The 14348-nt window shown below is 48.4% G+C and overlaps 2 protein-coding genes across 7 annotated transcripts in view; one reads left to right on the forward strand and one right to left on the reverse strand.

Moving 5' to 3' along the window:
* Cpne2 (copine 2) overlaps window positions 1–3385 on the forward strand; it is a 37066-nt gene extending 33681 nt beyond the window's left edge. The window contains exons 15-16 of one of the 2 annotated variants that reach the window (XM_042689969.1): window positions 1660–1896; window positions 3010–3385. In XM_042689969.1, the coding sequence (XP_042545903.1) occupies window positions 1660–1896; window positions 3010–3117 (345 nt within the window). In that variant the 3' untranslated portion in view covers window positions 3118–3385. The remainder of the gene's footprint in view (window positions 1–1659; window positions 1897–3009) is intronic. The other variant, XM_042689970.1, reaches the window with a different exon arrangement.
* Window positions 3386–8689: 5304 nt separating this feature from the next.
* Psme3ip1 (proteasome activator subunit 3 interacting protein 1) overlaps window positions 8690–14348 on the reverse strand; it is a 33574-nt gene continuing 27915 nt past the window's right edge. For all 5 annotated transcript variants that reach the window (XM_042689917.1, XM_042689918.1, XM_042689915.1 and 2 more), the window contains one exon: window positions 8690–9610. In XM_042689917.1, coding sequence (XP_042545851.1) covers window positions 9393–9610 — 218 coding nt within the window. In that variant the 3' untranslated portion in view covers window positions 8690–9392. The remainder of the gene's footprint in view (window positions 9611–14348) is intronic.

Consider the following 14348-nt stretch of genomic DNA (forward strand, 5'->3'; position numbering starts at 1 on the left):
CTGACAGGGAATGTCTGCGTTTGACTCCTCGGCCTGTCTGCTGGGACCCACCGCTTGCAGGAACTGGGTCCTCACCGATCCCTGGGGAGGAAGGCTGTGGGCTGATTGACATGGGAGCTAGGGCAGGGTATGTGGGGGGGGGGGGCATGGGTGAGGGGGAAGGGGCTGGACAGCAGGCCCTTTCCTCACTGGAGCAGCCAGTTAGTCAAAGGCCAGGATTCCTCCTTGTGCTCTCCCTGCTGCCAGCCCCAGGAACATTTCTCTGGACAATTTGTGGTGGGGTCAAAGGGTCTCCTAGGGGAACAGTGGTGGGGAAGAGGAACAGGGTCTATCTGGGCTTCTCAAGTTCATGAAGCCTGGGATGAAGGCTGGCAGTAGCTCTCCACTGCAGGATTTGGGCTACCATCTCCATGGCAACAGGTATCCCCAGCCAAAGGATTGGTCTCTTAAAGGTACAGTGCTGTCTAGAGCTGGGGGTGAGAAAGGGGTAAGGTGTATGTCTCCACTGGCACAGCCCACTCCTTCCCTCCCCGCTAGGACACACAGGACACAAGGCACCCTGGGGGTGGATCTGGAAGGTTCTGCAAGTTCCCCAGGGAGCTGCTCTGCTAGGTGTAAAGGTGGCTCAGAACCAACCTGGTCACTTCTGGTGACCAGGACTAGTCAGGGCTGTAGTATTCTGAAGGCAGAGACCTCAACAGTGAAGTGCAGCCCCACAAGCCTGAGCTGGAGAAGAGAACAGAGTCCCCTGAGCAGGGCAACAGGGGGCCTGGAACAGAGATGAGTTGAAAATGAGGTGCCAGGCTTGGAATTTTCTGGGCCCGCTTCCTGAACTGAATATTCACCTTCCTACCTGTCACAGTTTGTACTTTACCCCCACATCACCCACGCTAATTATTCAGTATTTTTTTTTTACCAAAATAATTTAGAACTATTCTACTATATATGAATGATCGGCAGCGTCACTCACCATGAGTGGGGAGGGAGGTAAACGTAAAAGTAAACACAGCAAACACACAGTGTTAGGTAATGGCCAGAGCTCACTGCCATCGTTAGCCCTGAATTTCTTGCCTTCTGGAGGCCAGCGAAGGTAAGAGAGGGTAAGACACTGGCACGCTGCCAGGGCTGTCTCCTGGACAGTGCATAGAAAGGGAAGACCATACCGGACCAGTCCTTCCCACCCCACCCCCTGACGGTCAATGCCAAGGCTGGGATGTTACCCAGACGCACTTAAACTCACAAGTGCTGGCCCAGATGACCTGCTCCCAGCCCCTGCAGCTATCTACCTCTCCTGCTGTGTTGAGCAGGGAAAGAATGGGATACAGATTCTCCTGCCCAGGGGGAGCAGGAATGGGGAGGCTTGCCCCAGAGTCTCTCAGTAAAATAAATTCCTGCACAAGCCAGAGCCTGTCAGGAATGCCATGGACTGCTGCCACGTGCTAGGCACAGCATGGCTTTGAGCAGCGTTCCCATCATGCAGATGGAGACACTGAGGCCCAGTGACTGAGGCCCAGTTGCCCAAGTGTAGCAACTCACAGAGGCAGCCCTGAACCTGGGGCTCAGATGCCGGAACAGGGGAGGAGGGGAGGCCCGTGTTGCTACACAGGCCAGGAGGAGAGGCACTTGGCTTGCTCAGTGCTGGGTGGCCCTTCCCTGCAGCAGTACTTCATCCTCCTCATCATCACGGACGGCGTCATCAGCGACATGGAGGAGACAAGGCATGCCGTGGTGCAGGCATCCAAGCTGCCCATGTCCATCATCATCGTGGGCGTGGGCAACGCAGACTTCGCTGCCATGGAATTCCTGGATGGAGACAGCCGCAGGCTGCGCTCCCACACGGGCGAGGAGGCAGCCCGTGACATCGTGCAGTTTGTGCCCTTCCGGGAGTTCCGAAACGTGAGTGTGGGTCTGGGCCAGGAGGGGCAGTCACAGGACCGAGCAGCCAAGGCTCACAGTCAAGGTGGCTGGGGTGGGGGGGGTGGGGGGGGTGAGCTTGTCTGGCTCAGCCTTAGACCTTGCATCTTCAGACCCACTGGCTTCCTGGAGAACTATGAGATTATGAGTTGCTGGGTGCTGTGCCTGGCCTTGCCCCAAAGCCATGGTGCCACTGTGAGCTCTTGCCACAGCTGAGGGAGCATGGGAGCAAGCAGTATTCAATCTAGACTGGCACCCTAGAGGCAAAGCATTTGAGGCAGAGGAATGAGGGCAAAGGTCCCATAGGTGAGAGGCTTCCCTGCCCATTACGCTCAACCAGCCCTTCATTCTGCGTATGGAAAGATGGAGGGCCTCTCAGCCTCTTCCCAAAAGCCCCTGTAGGAGGGACTCATGACCTTCCTATCTTGTTGCTCGAGTTGGCTCTGGCATCGTCCAGCGCCCCCCCCCCCCTCAGGTCCTCCCATAAGAAAAGGGGGTTGGCTGCAGGACTTGTGAGGAGCTTCAGAGGGGATCAGGGTCTCAGATGCTGCCTGTGCCCAGCCATGCTACTGCCCTCTTGAGACCAGTGGCTTATTGCATGGCCCTTGCAAGCTCTGAGCTCAGGGGTCCCGAGTGGACTTCACTTGGTCACTTCCTGTCTCCCAGCAGCCTCTGGGTTTGCCGAGGTGGTGCTTTATCTCAGGAAGTGGTGGCTTCCTGGGGCCCAGTGCTGGGCACGGGTTACTGGCTGGTGCACAGGACAGTCTCACGTGACTGGAAACCAGTCCTATCACTCATAGCCAAAGAGGTGCGCAGGCGATGCCTGCCAGCCGATTAGGCTGTGCAGCTCTCTCTTTGCCCTAAAAGCTTCCCACTGACAAACTCATCCTAAAATGTTATTTCTGGGCATCTGCAGCACACAAGGTAAGAGTTCTCGTCAAGGAAGCCGCTGCTTGCAGTGGGGATTGGGCATGCACTGGGCCTCCCCACATTGGTCCTCTCTAGTGCCCTGTCCCTGTGCTCTGTGGACATGGTGTCCTTCCCAGTTCTCATTCACTCTCCTCTCTCCTCCCCACCCCACCCTCAACCCCGTAGGCAGCAAAGGAGACCCTGGCCAAAGCTGTGCTGGCGGAGCTGCCCCAACAAGTTGTACAGTATTTCAAACACAAAAACCTGGCCCCCACGAACTCGGAGCCTGCCTGAGCCTGTGCCCAGCAGCACCCACCCTTCCCAGCCGTGCACGCTCACCCTGCTTCCTCGTGGGTGGCCTTTTCTACCAATCCACATTCTTATTTTTTACAATGGAGCCTCCACCCCACCCCCTACCTTCCCCCTGCGCAGCCCAGCTCCCGGTGTCCAAGTCAACCCCTGATGTTTCCAGGCCAAACTTCCCCCTCCCCTTAAGTATTGAATGTACTTTGTATAATTCTCGTGGAATTGTTATTCAAGATAATAAAGTTTTTACAATCATTAACTGGCCTTTTCTAAGTAACTAGCTGTAGAAAGGAATATGTCCCCAGTCAATACTTTATGTAGTGGCAGGCACTCAATTTCTGATGTGTTTTTATATTGTGTTCTATTTGTTACATTCAGAATAATAAAGGAGTTTGCGATGTCCCTGCGTTTACCAGCTCCTTCTTCAGCCAGGACCCTAAGGGCTCAGTGATCCAGAAAAAGTGCAACCAGAATTCCTCTCCCTACCTAGCACCCCTGCAGGAATTGGGGTGTTCTGTGTGGGGACTCCATGAAATGAGTGGACACGGTACACTGAACACACATGCAGGCCCATGCCATGTCTCTAGTGTACCTGACCTTCTGCCCGCTTTCTCTGGGCCCACTCTCACATTTCTCCTGCCACTTACTCTCTCCTCCTCTTGAGACTGCTGGGAAACATGGTTTATAGTGTGTGAAAGCCTCTTTGGGGGCTGATAACTCACATATGTTTTCTAGCTACTCAGGAGGCTGAGATCTGAGGTTTGCAATTCAAAGCCAGCCTAATCAGGAAAGGCTGGGAGACTCTTCTCTAATTTATCACCTAAAAATTAGCAGTAGAGATATGGCTCAAAGTCGTAGAGCACTAGCCTTGAGCAAAAGAGCTCAGGGACAGCACCTAGACCCTGAATCTAAGCCCCATGATCAACCACCCCACCCCCCCCAAAAAAAGCCGCTTTAAAGCCCTGAGGACCGGAACTAGGGCTGCCTGCACCTTGCAGCACCTCCCTCACGCACAAGCCCAGCTTCCTGAGACCAGCCCAAGCACCATCTGGACCTAACTCCCTCTCTGCTCCCCATTCCCTCCTAACTCCCCCCAGTTTCTTCCCAGGAGTCTCTTGACGCAGGCCCTTGTGTGTGGCCAGTAGCAGTGAACACTGGTCACTACACTATAGTGCTTTACAGGCACTGACCATGTCCAGAGACCGTGGAATGTGTAGAAAAGTTATCAGGACTGAGGCAGGGGCAGATTGCAGATGAGTCAGGCCAGCTCTATGCCTGAGCTGGTCCAGTACTACCAGTGCCTGCTGGTCTGTACAGAAGTGGTGCATGCAAGCTGCTAAGGACCTAGCTATTCCCTAAGCTAGTTCCCCACCTGCTCGCCCAGGTCAGTACTTCTTTCTGGAGGCCTCTGAGAACTGGGCAGTACCAGGTGGGTCCCACTGTTGGTGTCCAGCAAGCTTAGGAGCCACACTGTCTTGGGAAATGAAGAAGGGACACCTCCACACCAAGCCTGCTGATACTGTGGCCACCAGGAACCTAGATGAAGGGTTTAGGGACACCATCCTTTCTCAGAGACTGCAGGAAATGGGGCTCTGCGTCCTTTAGGAAGGCACAGCACCCCAGTAGGCAGGCAACACGCTGAAACCCAGCACCAGCATACCTGGCTCATTCTGGCTCGTCTGCAAGTTTGGGCGTTAGACACACACTAACCCAGGACTTTTTGTTTAGCCCTGGCTTGGCAGTGAAGACCACCACCGGCTAACAGCCTCTTCCTAGCCCCACCTTCCCTTTTTGCCCTCCAAGGACATTGGGTGACCACTTCTCATCAGACCTCCACACCATCCTTGCAGCACCTCACAGTAACTTCCCAGATTGGCTAAGGTAATGGTAAGGCCAAGTCCCTGCCAACAATCAAGGTCTGTCCCCTGTGATCAGGTGTGTAGACCAGGGTTGAGCCTCTGGGCCTCTGAGCCTTCTGAGGTCTGCCGTAGCCCTGTCTGAGACACCAAGGTGAGGCATGCAGTGCACTCTTGCTGGCCTAGTCCTCAGGAGGAAGGGGAACCCACACCCAGACCAGGACTCAATCCCTTTTAACTCCCCAGGTCTCAGAGCTGCTACTTGGTTCTCCTATCACACACGGATGGCAGGAGGTAACTTGGGAACCTGAGTAGACAGAAGCTTCCATGAAGGCAGTGTGTTTGTTTCTGAAACCATAGAAAGCCAGTCTTTCAAATGCTCCAGTGAAAATCCTAGTTCCACCACGGAGCAGTGCAGTGCAGTCAAGTCACTGAGATGGGGGGTTCTGATTTCCTCTAGAACTGAGAGAAGGGGAGTTGCGATGTGGCTCAGTGGCAAAGCACTTGCCTAGCAAATGCAATGTCCTAGGTTCAGTCCCCAGTACCAAAAAAGAAGACAAAAAAAAATGCGGAAGAGGGCTGCTCCCCAGAATGCCACCAATTCCAATACAGTGACTATCACTGAGCTAGAATGAGACTACAGACTATGGCAGAAAGCTCCAGCCAATTGCCTTCCCTTCTGCCTGAGCCATACTCTGCCTATTGCTGAGACTACCCCTCCCTGAAGCCGCTGCTCCAGCAGGTAAGGGAGCAAAAGGCCATCCCTTGACAGCATCATTAAGGCATGAGATGTGTGACTCCCTTCTTGTACTCAACCTGTGACTACAAAAGTGTTGCCAAGATTCCAGCCTCCCACAGAGCAGAGCTTGCATTCCACCCGGGAATGCAGAATGCATAAGTAGGCTAGGCATGCCAAGAAGCCAAGAAAACACCCAAGTCCAAATGGCTGTTTGCTGCCACTGCGCTCTCCTTGTTTTTCCTGGAGGGTCTGAGATGGCAGTAAGGAACCAGGTGTGCCTGAGCCGTTCACATTTGGCTGGGAGAGGAGTGCACTGCAGAAGCTGGCACTGGGGCTCCGGACACCAGATCTGAGCCCCAGCACGTCATGGAAAGGCCCAGCCTGGCTAGGAAGGCCAGCACAGTCCATAAGCCCATACAGGTCACACCTCTCCATGCTCTGCACACCAACCTGGAAATGGAGATCCGAGGTGACAGCACTCATGGTGACTACCATTTACCAAGCACCTGCTCCATGTGACTTTCCCCCTCCTTAGGAGGTGGTACTATTTCTGCTTGCTCAGGAAGAAAGTGAAGTCTTTACCAGTGAGGACCTTGCCAGAGTAACACAGCAAGCAAACATCTGACTCTTAAGTTCGGAATCACTGGTATGTCCATGAAGTTGTAATGAGGTTGAGTTCCCAGGGAGAAGGGAAAGCTGAAGCCGAGGGGCTGGGGTAGGATGGGGCAATCAGAGAGAAAGACCACAGAAGCTGGAGTGATATCTGGGTCCAGTCACATCAGCCTCCAGGAAAATAGGTGCTTTTGACTTGCAAGCACCTTTTCTCCCCACCCAGGTGAGTGACAGGCCCCAGGAGGAATGATAGGAAGTACCTAGAAGGCCTACCAGGGAGACGGTCTTTAGCTATAACGAGCTCCCCACTCATGTGGTTAGTTATATTGCCACTGAGGACAACGTAAGCAGGCTTTAAGAGACATACCCCAAACCTGTTTGTAGCCCTCTTACCTGGTTGTAAAATCCTCGTTGGTAAGGCAGGAGTACAGTCAGTAGGTTACTGGTTCCAGAACCCACATTGGATATCCAGATTTACGGATGGCTCAAGTCTTTTCTATCCAGTACTTGTATAGGACCTACACACATCTCATAGACTTGAAGTTGTCTCCAGATTACTTAAATAGAATCTAATACTGTGTAAGTAACATGTAAAAAATTGTACTCTGGGCTGGGAATGTGGCTTAGTGGTAGAGTGCTTGCCTAGCATGCATGAAGCCCTGGGTTCCATTCCTCAGAACCACATAAACAGAAAAGTCCACAAGTGGTACTGTGGCTCCAGTGGGAGATACTAGCCTTGAGCAAAAGGACTCAGGGACCTGAGTTCAAGCACCAGGACTGGCCAAAAAAAAAAAAAAGTACTAGGGAAATAATGTGCATGTTTAGTATGGATCAAAGTCAAACATTCTCCCATTCACAGCTGGATTAATGTGCAGACTCAGAACTGCCAACCTGGAGCCAATGACTATATTCCAAGGTTTAAGGAAGTGTTTCTGTCTGTCTATTCCAAGATAGAACCATTATGTCTACCCTGAACACCTCCCCAAGCTGCTTTCCCTTCCCATTAGTCAGCCCCAGCCCCTGCCAGCAATGGTTTCTACAGAAGCTTATTTCAATTCCAGGGCTCTGCATGGATAGGTACAAGAGCCACGGACATACAATCTCTCCTGAGACACTAACAGCAGAAATCTGTCTGCTCCCATGTAGTGGTGCATGCCTGCAATCCCAGCACTTGGGAGGCTAAGGTAGGAAGGTAGTAAGTTGAGGGCTAATCTGGCTTCTATAGTAAGAGAAAGAAGAAGTCTGAAGACTGTTTGCTTAAGACAGTCTAGCAGTGAGAGCAGAGAGCTGGCAGCACAGGGGGAAGCATGAGCTCATCCTCTGACAGGTTTGTAAGCACTGAAGTTAATGTATGGTTTTAATCCCTGCAACCATTTGTCAACTTCTTCCAACATCAACAGAGGCCATGAGGTGCAGTAATGGCCTCTGCAAAGTCAAACCGCATAACAATAGTGACTTTGATGCCTTGGTCTGCCTTCTAAAATGGTTTGGGGTTGCTTCGGGTACAAGCTGTAATCATGACAGCACCATCACAGGAACAACGGAACAGAGAGGCAGAAGGTGCCTACACAGTTTTACCTACACTTCTTGTTTGTTAGCACAACCCTGACGTGCCCACACCGACAGTCAGGAACAATTAGCACCAAGAAGTCCTGAGAAAGGCAGCACTTACAAGCATGCGCTTCGGGCGAAGGGAAGCCACCATCTGCCAATAGGCACCCATGTGTTGCTGTACTGGAAGGGGAAAAGAAGTGGGTTGGATGAGATCCGGAGGCCTCTCTGCCCACGGTAAAGTGAGTAGTTTCTCTGCCTGCCAGCATCACAGTGCCAACACATTCAGTATGTGTCTCGCTCAGTCTCACACCCAGGGAAGGAGAAACAATTGATGCTAAACCAAGGGGAAGAACACTGCTCAGGTCTGTGCTGAAGCAGCGAAACATAGGCTGTCTTTCGAGCTCACATCCACCTGGGTCCTCGAGACCTCTACATCTCTTCTTCTTTCCCTCTGTTCTCCCTCCTTCTCAAAGTGCTGAGTCCCTGGTACCCTAGCGACAAAGAGGTTCTTTGTCTGCTCTGTTTGGGAAGAGAAGAAGCTGCAGGGTACTAAATAAAGGAAAAGTACTAGGGCAGCACCTTAGGCTAGAAATAGCTTCCACAGTCAAAAGCCACAACTGTACTACACATCAAGTAGAGCAGCGCCTCAGAGGAGTTCAGAGTACAGTCATAACACAGGCGTGTCCCACTACTTTGCAGTATTAAGATTCCAGAAGCTTCTAGAAATAGTCATCTCATTAACATACCTAACAGCAGTTCTGGTTTCTGGCTACGATTAAATAAGGCCTGTTTGTCTCTCTAATGTTTAGAATCTTAAAGCAAGTCTTTTATTTCAAGAACAAAAACAAGATAAATTGCCAGGTAAAGAAAAGCTGAGAAGATGGCTACCTTATTCTTACTAGTCCCTTCCTATACTCGGGTCGGTGGAGAGAAGAGCGCGGCTGAGAACAAGAAAAAGCTTTACAGAGAAGGCTGGTGTTCACCAACAGCCCTGCAGGTATGGAGGAATCATCTTTACTGAGTCACACGTCAGGACTTAGTTCCAGGGAGGCTTTTCACCATGTTGAAGTCAGCCCTCCTTCCCCGCATGCTCCAAACACAGCAGAACCAAACAGCATGTGTCTACAACAGAACATTTAAACAGGTCCAGTAACTGCCCTTGCTTCCTTGTGCTGCTAAAGGAAAGGAAAAACCAAGACAGCAATAAAACTCAATGACTCCTTCTGCAAGCCAATTAAGCCTATCCCCAGGGAGCTGGCTGGAGCCTCCTCTGGACCTCATCCCACCCTAACCATCAGTGAGGAAAGGCAGTGGACAGGTCTAGTCACCTGTGCTGGAGTGGAAAGAAAACCAAACAGTTCAGGCCATAACTGGATTCTGGCACATTTTCAGGTCAGGTTAAAAGTGCCATGGTGTGCACAGGAAGCAGGTGGAGGAGTTCTGTGAGGGTGGTGTAAAGTCTGAACCCTCTGGGGAGGAGCCTCCTGTGGAAAGGTCAGAAGTTAGGGCGCCTCGAGGAAGGTATTGGTTCGGAAGATGGAGGAGACGATCTTGCCAGTGGCATTGATGGTGCCCTCGCTGTCTGAGCTGGACTCAGAGTCGCTGCTCCCCGAGTAAGCGCCCAAGCCTGGGAGGATGCCGATGCACACAGCAGCCGAGGGGCAGTGGATGGAGGGGCTGCTCAGAGATGCGCTTCCCAGAGACACACACGATGGGGTCTCTGCAAAAAAAAGGGGACAAATGGTTAACTCTTTTCAAAGTGAGGGCCTGTCACCACAGTCCAGTACTATGCCAGGGAATCTCCCACAGATGCCGTGGAACCCCAAAATGGGGCTGTGCAGTCAAGACTCTGCTTATCCTCATTTTACAGGAGGAAGTGAGACACCGGGAGGTGAAATAACTTCAAAGATAAGAGGCAAAGCTAGGACTTGAACCACACAAAGGACTTGAACCCCACAGCCTGTCTAAATGCTCATCTCCTCTCAGAGATAGAAGACAAACTACCTTGTAGTGTCACCTGTCCTGGTCTGACTGCCTGTACTTACAAGTCATGGTCTTACAGCCAGTTGCACTCAGATCTGATATCCTCCTTACACCACACTTGACCAATATGCTAGCCAGCACCAACGCATGCTGAAGGCCAAACAATTGCAGCAGAATAACATGTTTTATTATCAAGGGCACTCTTCCCAGACAGGAAGAGGATTAAACACAACCTTTGCTTTCTATGTCTATGTGTCTTTTACAATTGAGGACAATGAAACCACACCAACCAACATTTTAAGACCATGTTTAATGACATGCATGTCACCTCTTTTCTTCCCAGGAAGTCTAGTTATGCAGTCACTCCAACGATGGAACACCTCAAGCTAGAAGGTTAAAAGATGCCTCTCCACCCCTTTTTCCATCCTCTTATAACCGCTGTAACAACTGTATTATCAACAACCTGTATTATCCCTGTTTACTAACAGAGGGAAATCGGATGACTTGACAAGTTTATAGGCTATTTACAGTAGAACACATTAAACCAAACCTGAATCAAAAAGTACTAAAGTGGCCAGGTGCCGCTGGCTCATACCTGTAATCCTAGCTACTTAGGAGGCTGAGATCTGAGGATCTCGGTTGAAAGCCAGCCAGGGCAGAAAAGTCCTGAGACTCTTATCTCCAACTAACCACTCAAAAACCAGAAGTGGCCCTTGAGTGAAAGAGCTCAGGGACAGAGCCAGACCCTGAATTCAAGCCCCAAGACTGACCCCCCCCCGCCAAAAAAAAATACTAAAGGATACTGAAGCTCAATGCAAACTAAAGGATGGAGTTCCTTGCCACTGCCTCAGTCTGGGAAGCACAGCCCTTTCTGAAACTTCTCTTCAAAGCACCAACATCTCACTATGCCTTAAGAAAATGCAAAAAGAGCCAGATATTGTGATTCACACATGTAATCCCAGATATTCAGGAGGCAGAGACAGGAAGATAATGATCAAAAATAGGCTAGAAATGGTGGTGGTATGCTCCTCTCACCCCAGCTACTATCAAGAGGTAAACACGGGAGTATGGTGGTTAGAGACCAGTTCAGACCCACCCCCCCCAAAAAAAAATATATATGTCACCTTAACCGAAAAAGATTAAAAAGCCGAAGAGGGCTAGAGGTATGGCTCAAGTGGTAGAGCACTTGCCTAACAAGCATAAGGCCCTGTGAGTCAAGCCCAAGTACCACAGGGGGAAAACAGACTTGTGAAAGGAAGTATTTTTCTCAGAAGACAAAGAAAAGTAGTAAGAGGCTAAAAAAGTTATCCTACGCCAGCTCAGTTTATGTGCTCATCTTTTCTGGATGCTTTGAAAAGGGAGAACAAGGAGAATGAGGCTGCGAAGGGATAAGCAATGTTGAAGCACGTACATGTAGACAAGTAAAATAAGAATAGCAAACAATTGCAGAGACAGCAGTGACAAGCATACAAAAGCAGAGGCAAATACTTGCAACACATACCACAAAAGCTAATAATGTCTTGAAGATAAGAAGAGTCCTTCCGATTTATAATCTCCAAGAAAAGTAGGCAGAAGACATTGACAGTTCACAGAAAAAGAAACATGGGTTTTCACACAGAAATATAAACAATTTATTAGGAAGGAATGTGTGAGGAAGCTAACAAGTCATTGAAATTTCAGTGACCTTCAAACATAAGTGATGTTCATAAGAAAGCATTCACTGAAGTGTTGTGCACTGTAGCAGAAAGCTGAAAATAACCCAAAGGTCCATTAATAAGTGGTGGGCTACAGGCTATGTAATGGACTCTCCCTGGGGTAGGGTATAGCTCAGCAGCAATGTGCTAATATTACTAGCATGATCCCTCAGCACTACAAAACAAAGAATAAAGCATCTATGTACTACAATCACCTATTCACCAAGATAATATACTAAATGAAAAAGGCCAGGTGCAGAAACAGTGTATGTACATAATAATTTTTTAGGGGGCAGTGTATGCCAATACATATGTGTAACTATATCTGAGGAGAGCTACATAAAAATCTGGTAGCAATGGCTACCAGGAGCGGGTGGTAGGGAACATGGGAAGCTTACTATTCATTCCTAACTCTTGCCTGTGAGCTTATGTACCCCAGTAACTGCAGAGCCCTGAAAAGTGAGGGTTCTTTCTTTGCCGTTTCAGCCCCAAGGAACACAGCATGGATCTGGCACATGGCAGGCCTGAATTCACAAAGTGTGAGAATGCAAGAAAATATGCTTTTATTGCAAGCTTCGGATGGGAAGGGTGATGGCCAAAATCAGATACTCTTTAAAGTGTAAAAGACATCAGCACTCTTTTTCTCTCACTCTCTTTCTCTCTCTGTCATTACTTGAGTACTCACTGTATATTGTGTATCACATGTAGAATAATACTGTCAGTAATCTGGCAGAAAAATTCTGCAAAGTAACTGAAGAGGATGAGAGAAAAAAAAAGAATCAAGTTCTGAGCACCTATAGAGGACAAGGGCTGGACTAGGGAAGGAAGAAGCCAGCTATAGAACGGCAACTGAGGAAACGGACCACCTGGTACTGGAGGAGTTTAAGGGAAAAGACTTTAGTCATCTAGGAAGCTTCAAGAAAGAAAGACTACAAGTCTTAACAAAACAGAATAAATAGGTGCCCTCTGATCTCGCCCATTTGGTGAAGTTTCCTGCCAATTTCTGCATTTGCTGGACTATAATGTCATACCAAATTAACACAGAAAATTACAAATAGGAAATGTTCTTGGGATTTGGGCAGATACGTGACTTGAGAGTAGAGGGACCAACCGGGCATTCAAATGCTCTGCCCAGGCTAGTCTTTGGCATGGAAGCTAAATATTTTCCAGGACATCTTCTGCAGGACTTACCTTCAGGTTATCTACTGCTGAGGACAAGTCTCTGAAGCAAGCTTTGGAGGCATTCTCTTTGGGGCTTTTCCTCCCAACTAAGGAGGAGATCCCCTGCCTATCTTCTGCTAAAAGGATGCAGGAGTAGGAAGAAGGCATTTAGAACGACAAAAATAATAGTAGTAACAGATTTGAAACACAAATGTCTGCCTGGGATAATTCAAAGAAGCCTCATAGTTTTCCTTTCCACTGATTCACTCCAACAATCCCTACCCAGGATTAACCAATTTATTGGTTGAAATGTGCTTACGATTCCTATGAAGTTGTATGTATTTGTATGTGTATGTGCATATATAAATACTGTATGTATCTTCCTCAGTATCCTCAGGGAATTTGTTCCAAGACTTGCCCTTATATAAAATGGTATAGTATTTACATGTAATATATATATATATATATATATATATATATATATGAATATAATATGCATATCCTCCCATATACTTTAAGCCTATACATTTTCAGTACAAATGCAGTGTTTTCCTTTCCAAGTTTTTCAACATGGTTAGTTGAACCCACAGATACAAAACACCAAGTGCACACATTTATACTATCTAAGTAGTCATGTTTGAATGAGTTTCCCATATGTTAAGCCATCAGGCGAGTGCTGGTGGCTTATACCCAAAACTATTCAGCAATCTGAGGATCCTGGTTTGAAGCCAGCCTGAGCAGGAAAGTCCTTTTATCTCTAACTAGCAAAAAGCTGGAATTGGAGCTGTTGCTCAAGTGGTAAAGCACCAGCTTTGAGCATAAAAGCTAAGGGACAGTACCCAGGCCCTGACTTCAAGCCCCAGTACTGTCACCAAAAAAGAAAAAAAAAAGTCAACAGGACTTCCTAAGTATAAACTGAAATCGTTTTTCTGAATGGCAATTTGGTTCCATTTATAGTTCTAAGAAACAATTTCTATTTCTAAGAAACAATTCTAGTTCTAAGGAACAATTCTTGTTCTAAGTATTTGACCTGAGTTTAGTTTTCATGTGTATAAAAATTATGCATGTGGGAGGTTATTACTAAACCCCAGAATAGGGGAAAAAAATCTCATAAATTTAAAAATGGGATATATTATAGCACAATACTATACAGCCTTAAAAAAGTTCTCTGTAACCCCTCTATATGGTATTTTCACAATTAAAAAAATATATATATATGAAAGAAAAAAAAAGTTCTCCATGGTGGGCTGGGAATGTGGGTTAGTGGTAAAGTACTTGTAGAGCATGCATGAAGCCCTGGGTTCAATTCCTCAGTACCACATAAACAGAAAAAGCTGGAAGTGGCGCTGTGGCTCAAGTGGCAGAGTACTAGCCTTGAGCAAAATAAATTCAGGGACAGTGCCCAAGCCTTGAATTCAAGACCCAGGACTGACAAAAAAAGAAAAAGAAGGGAAAAAAGTTCTCCATGGGTACTTATACAGTGTTTCACACAGTACAATAACAAGTGAATTAAGTAATACAAAAATTAAAATACTGGGCTGGGAAGGTGGCTCAGTGGTAGAGCGCTTGTCTTGCATGCATGAGGCCCTGGGTTCAATTCCTCAGCACCACATAAGCAGA

Source organism: Dipodomys spectabilis, unplaced genomic scaffold, assembly GCF_019054845.1.
Source record: "Dipodomys spectabilis isolate Male_0828 unplaced genomic scaffold, ASM1905484v1 ptg000130l, whole genome shotgun sequence".
Lineage (NCBI taxonomy): Eukaryota > Metazoa > Chordata > Mammalia > Rodentia > Heteromyidae > Dipodomys > Dipodomys spectabilis.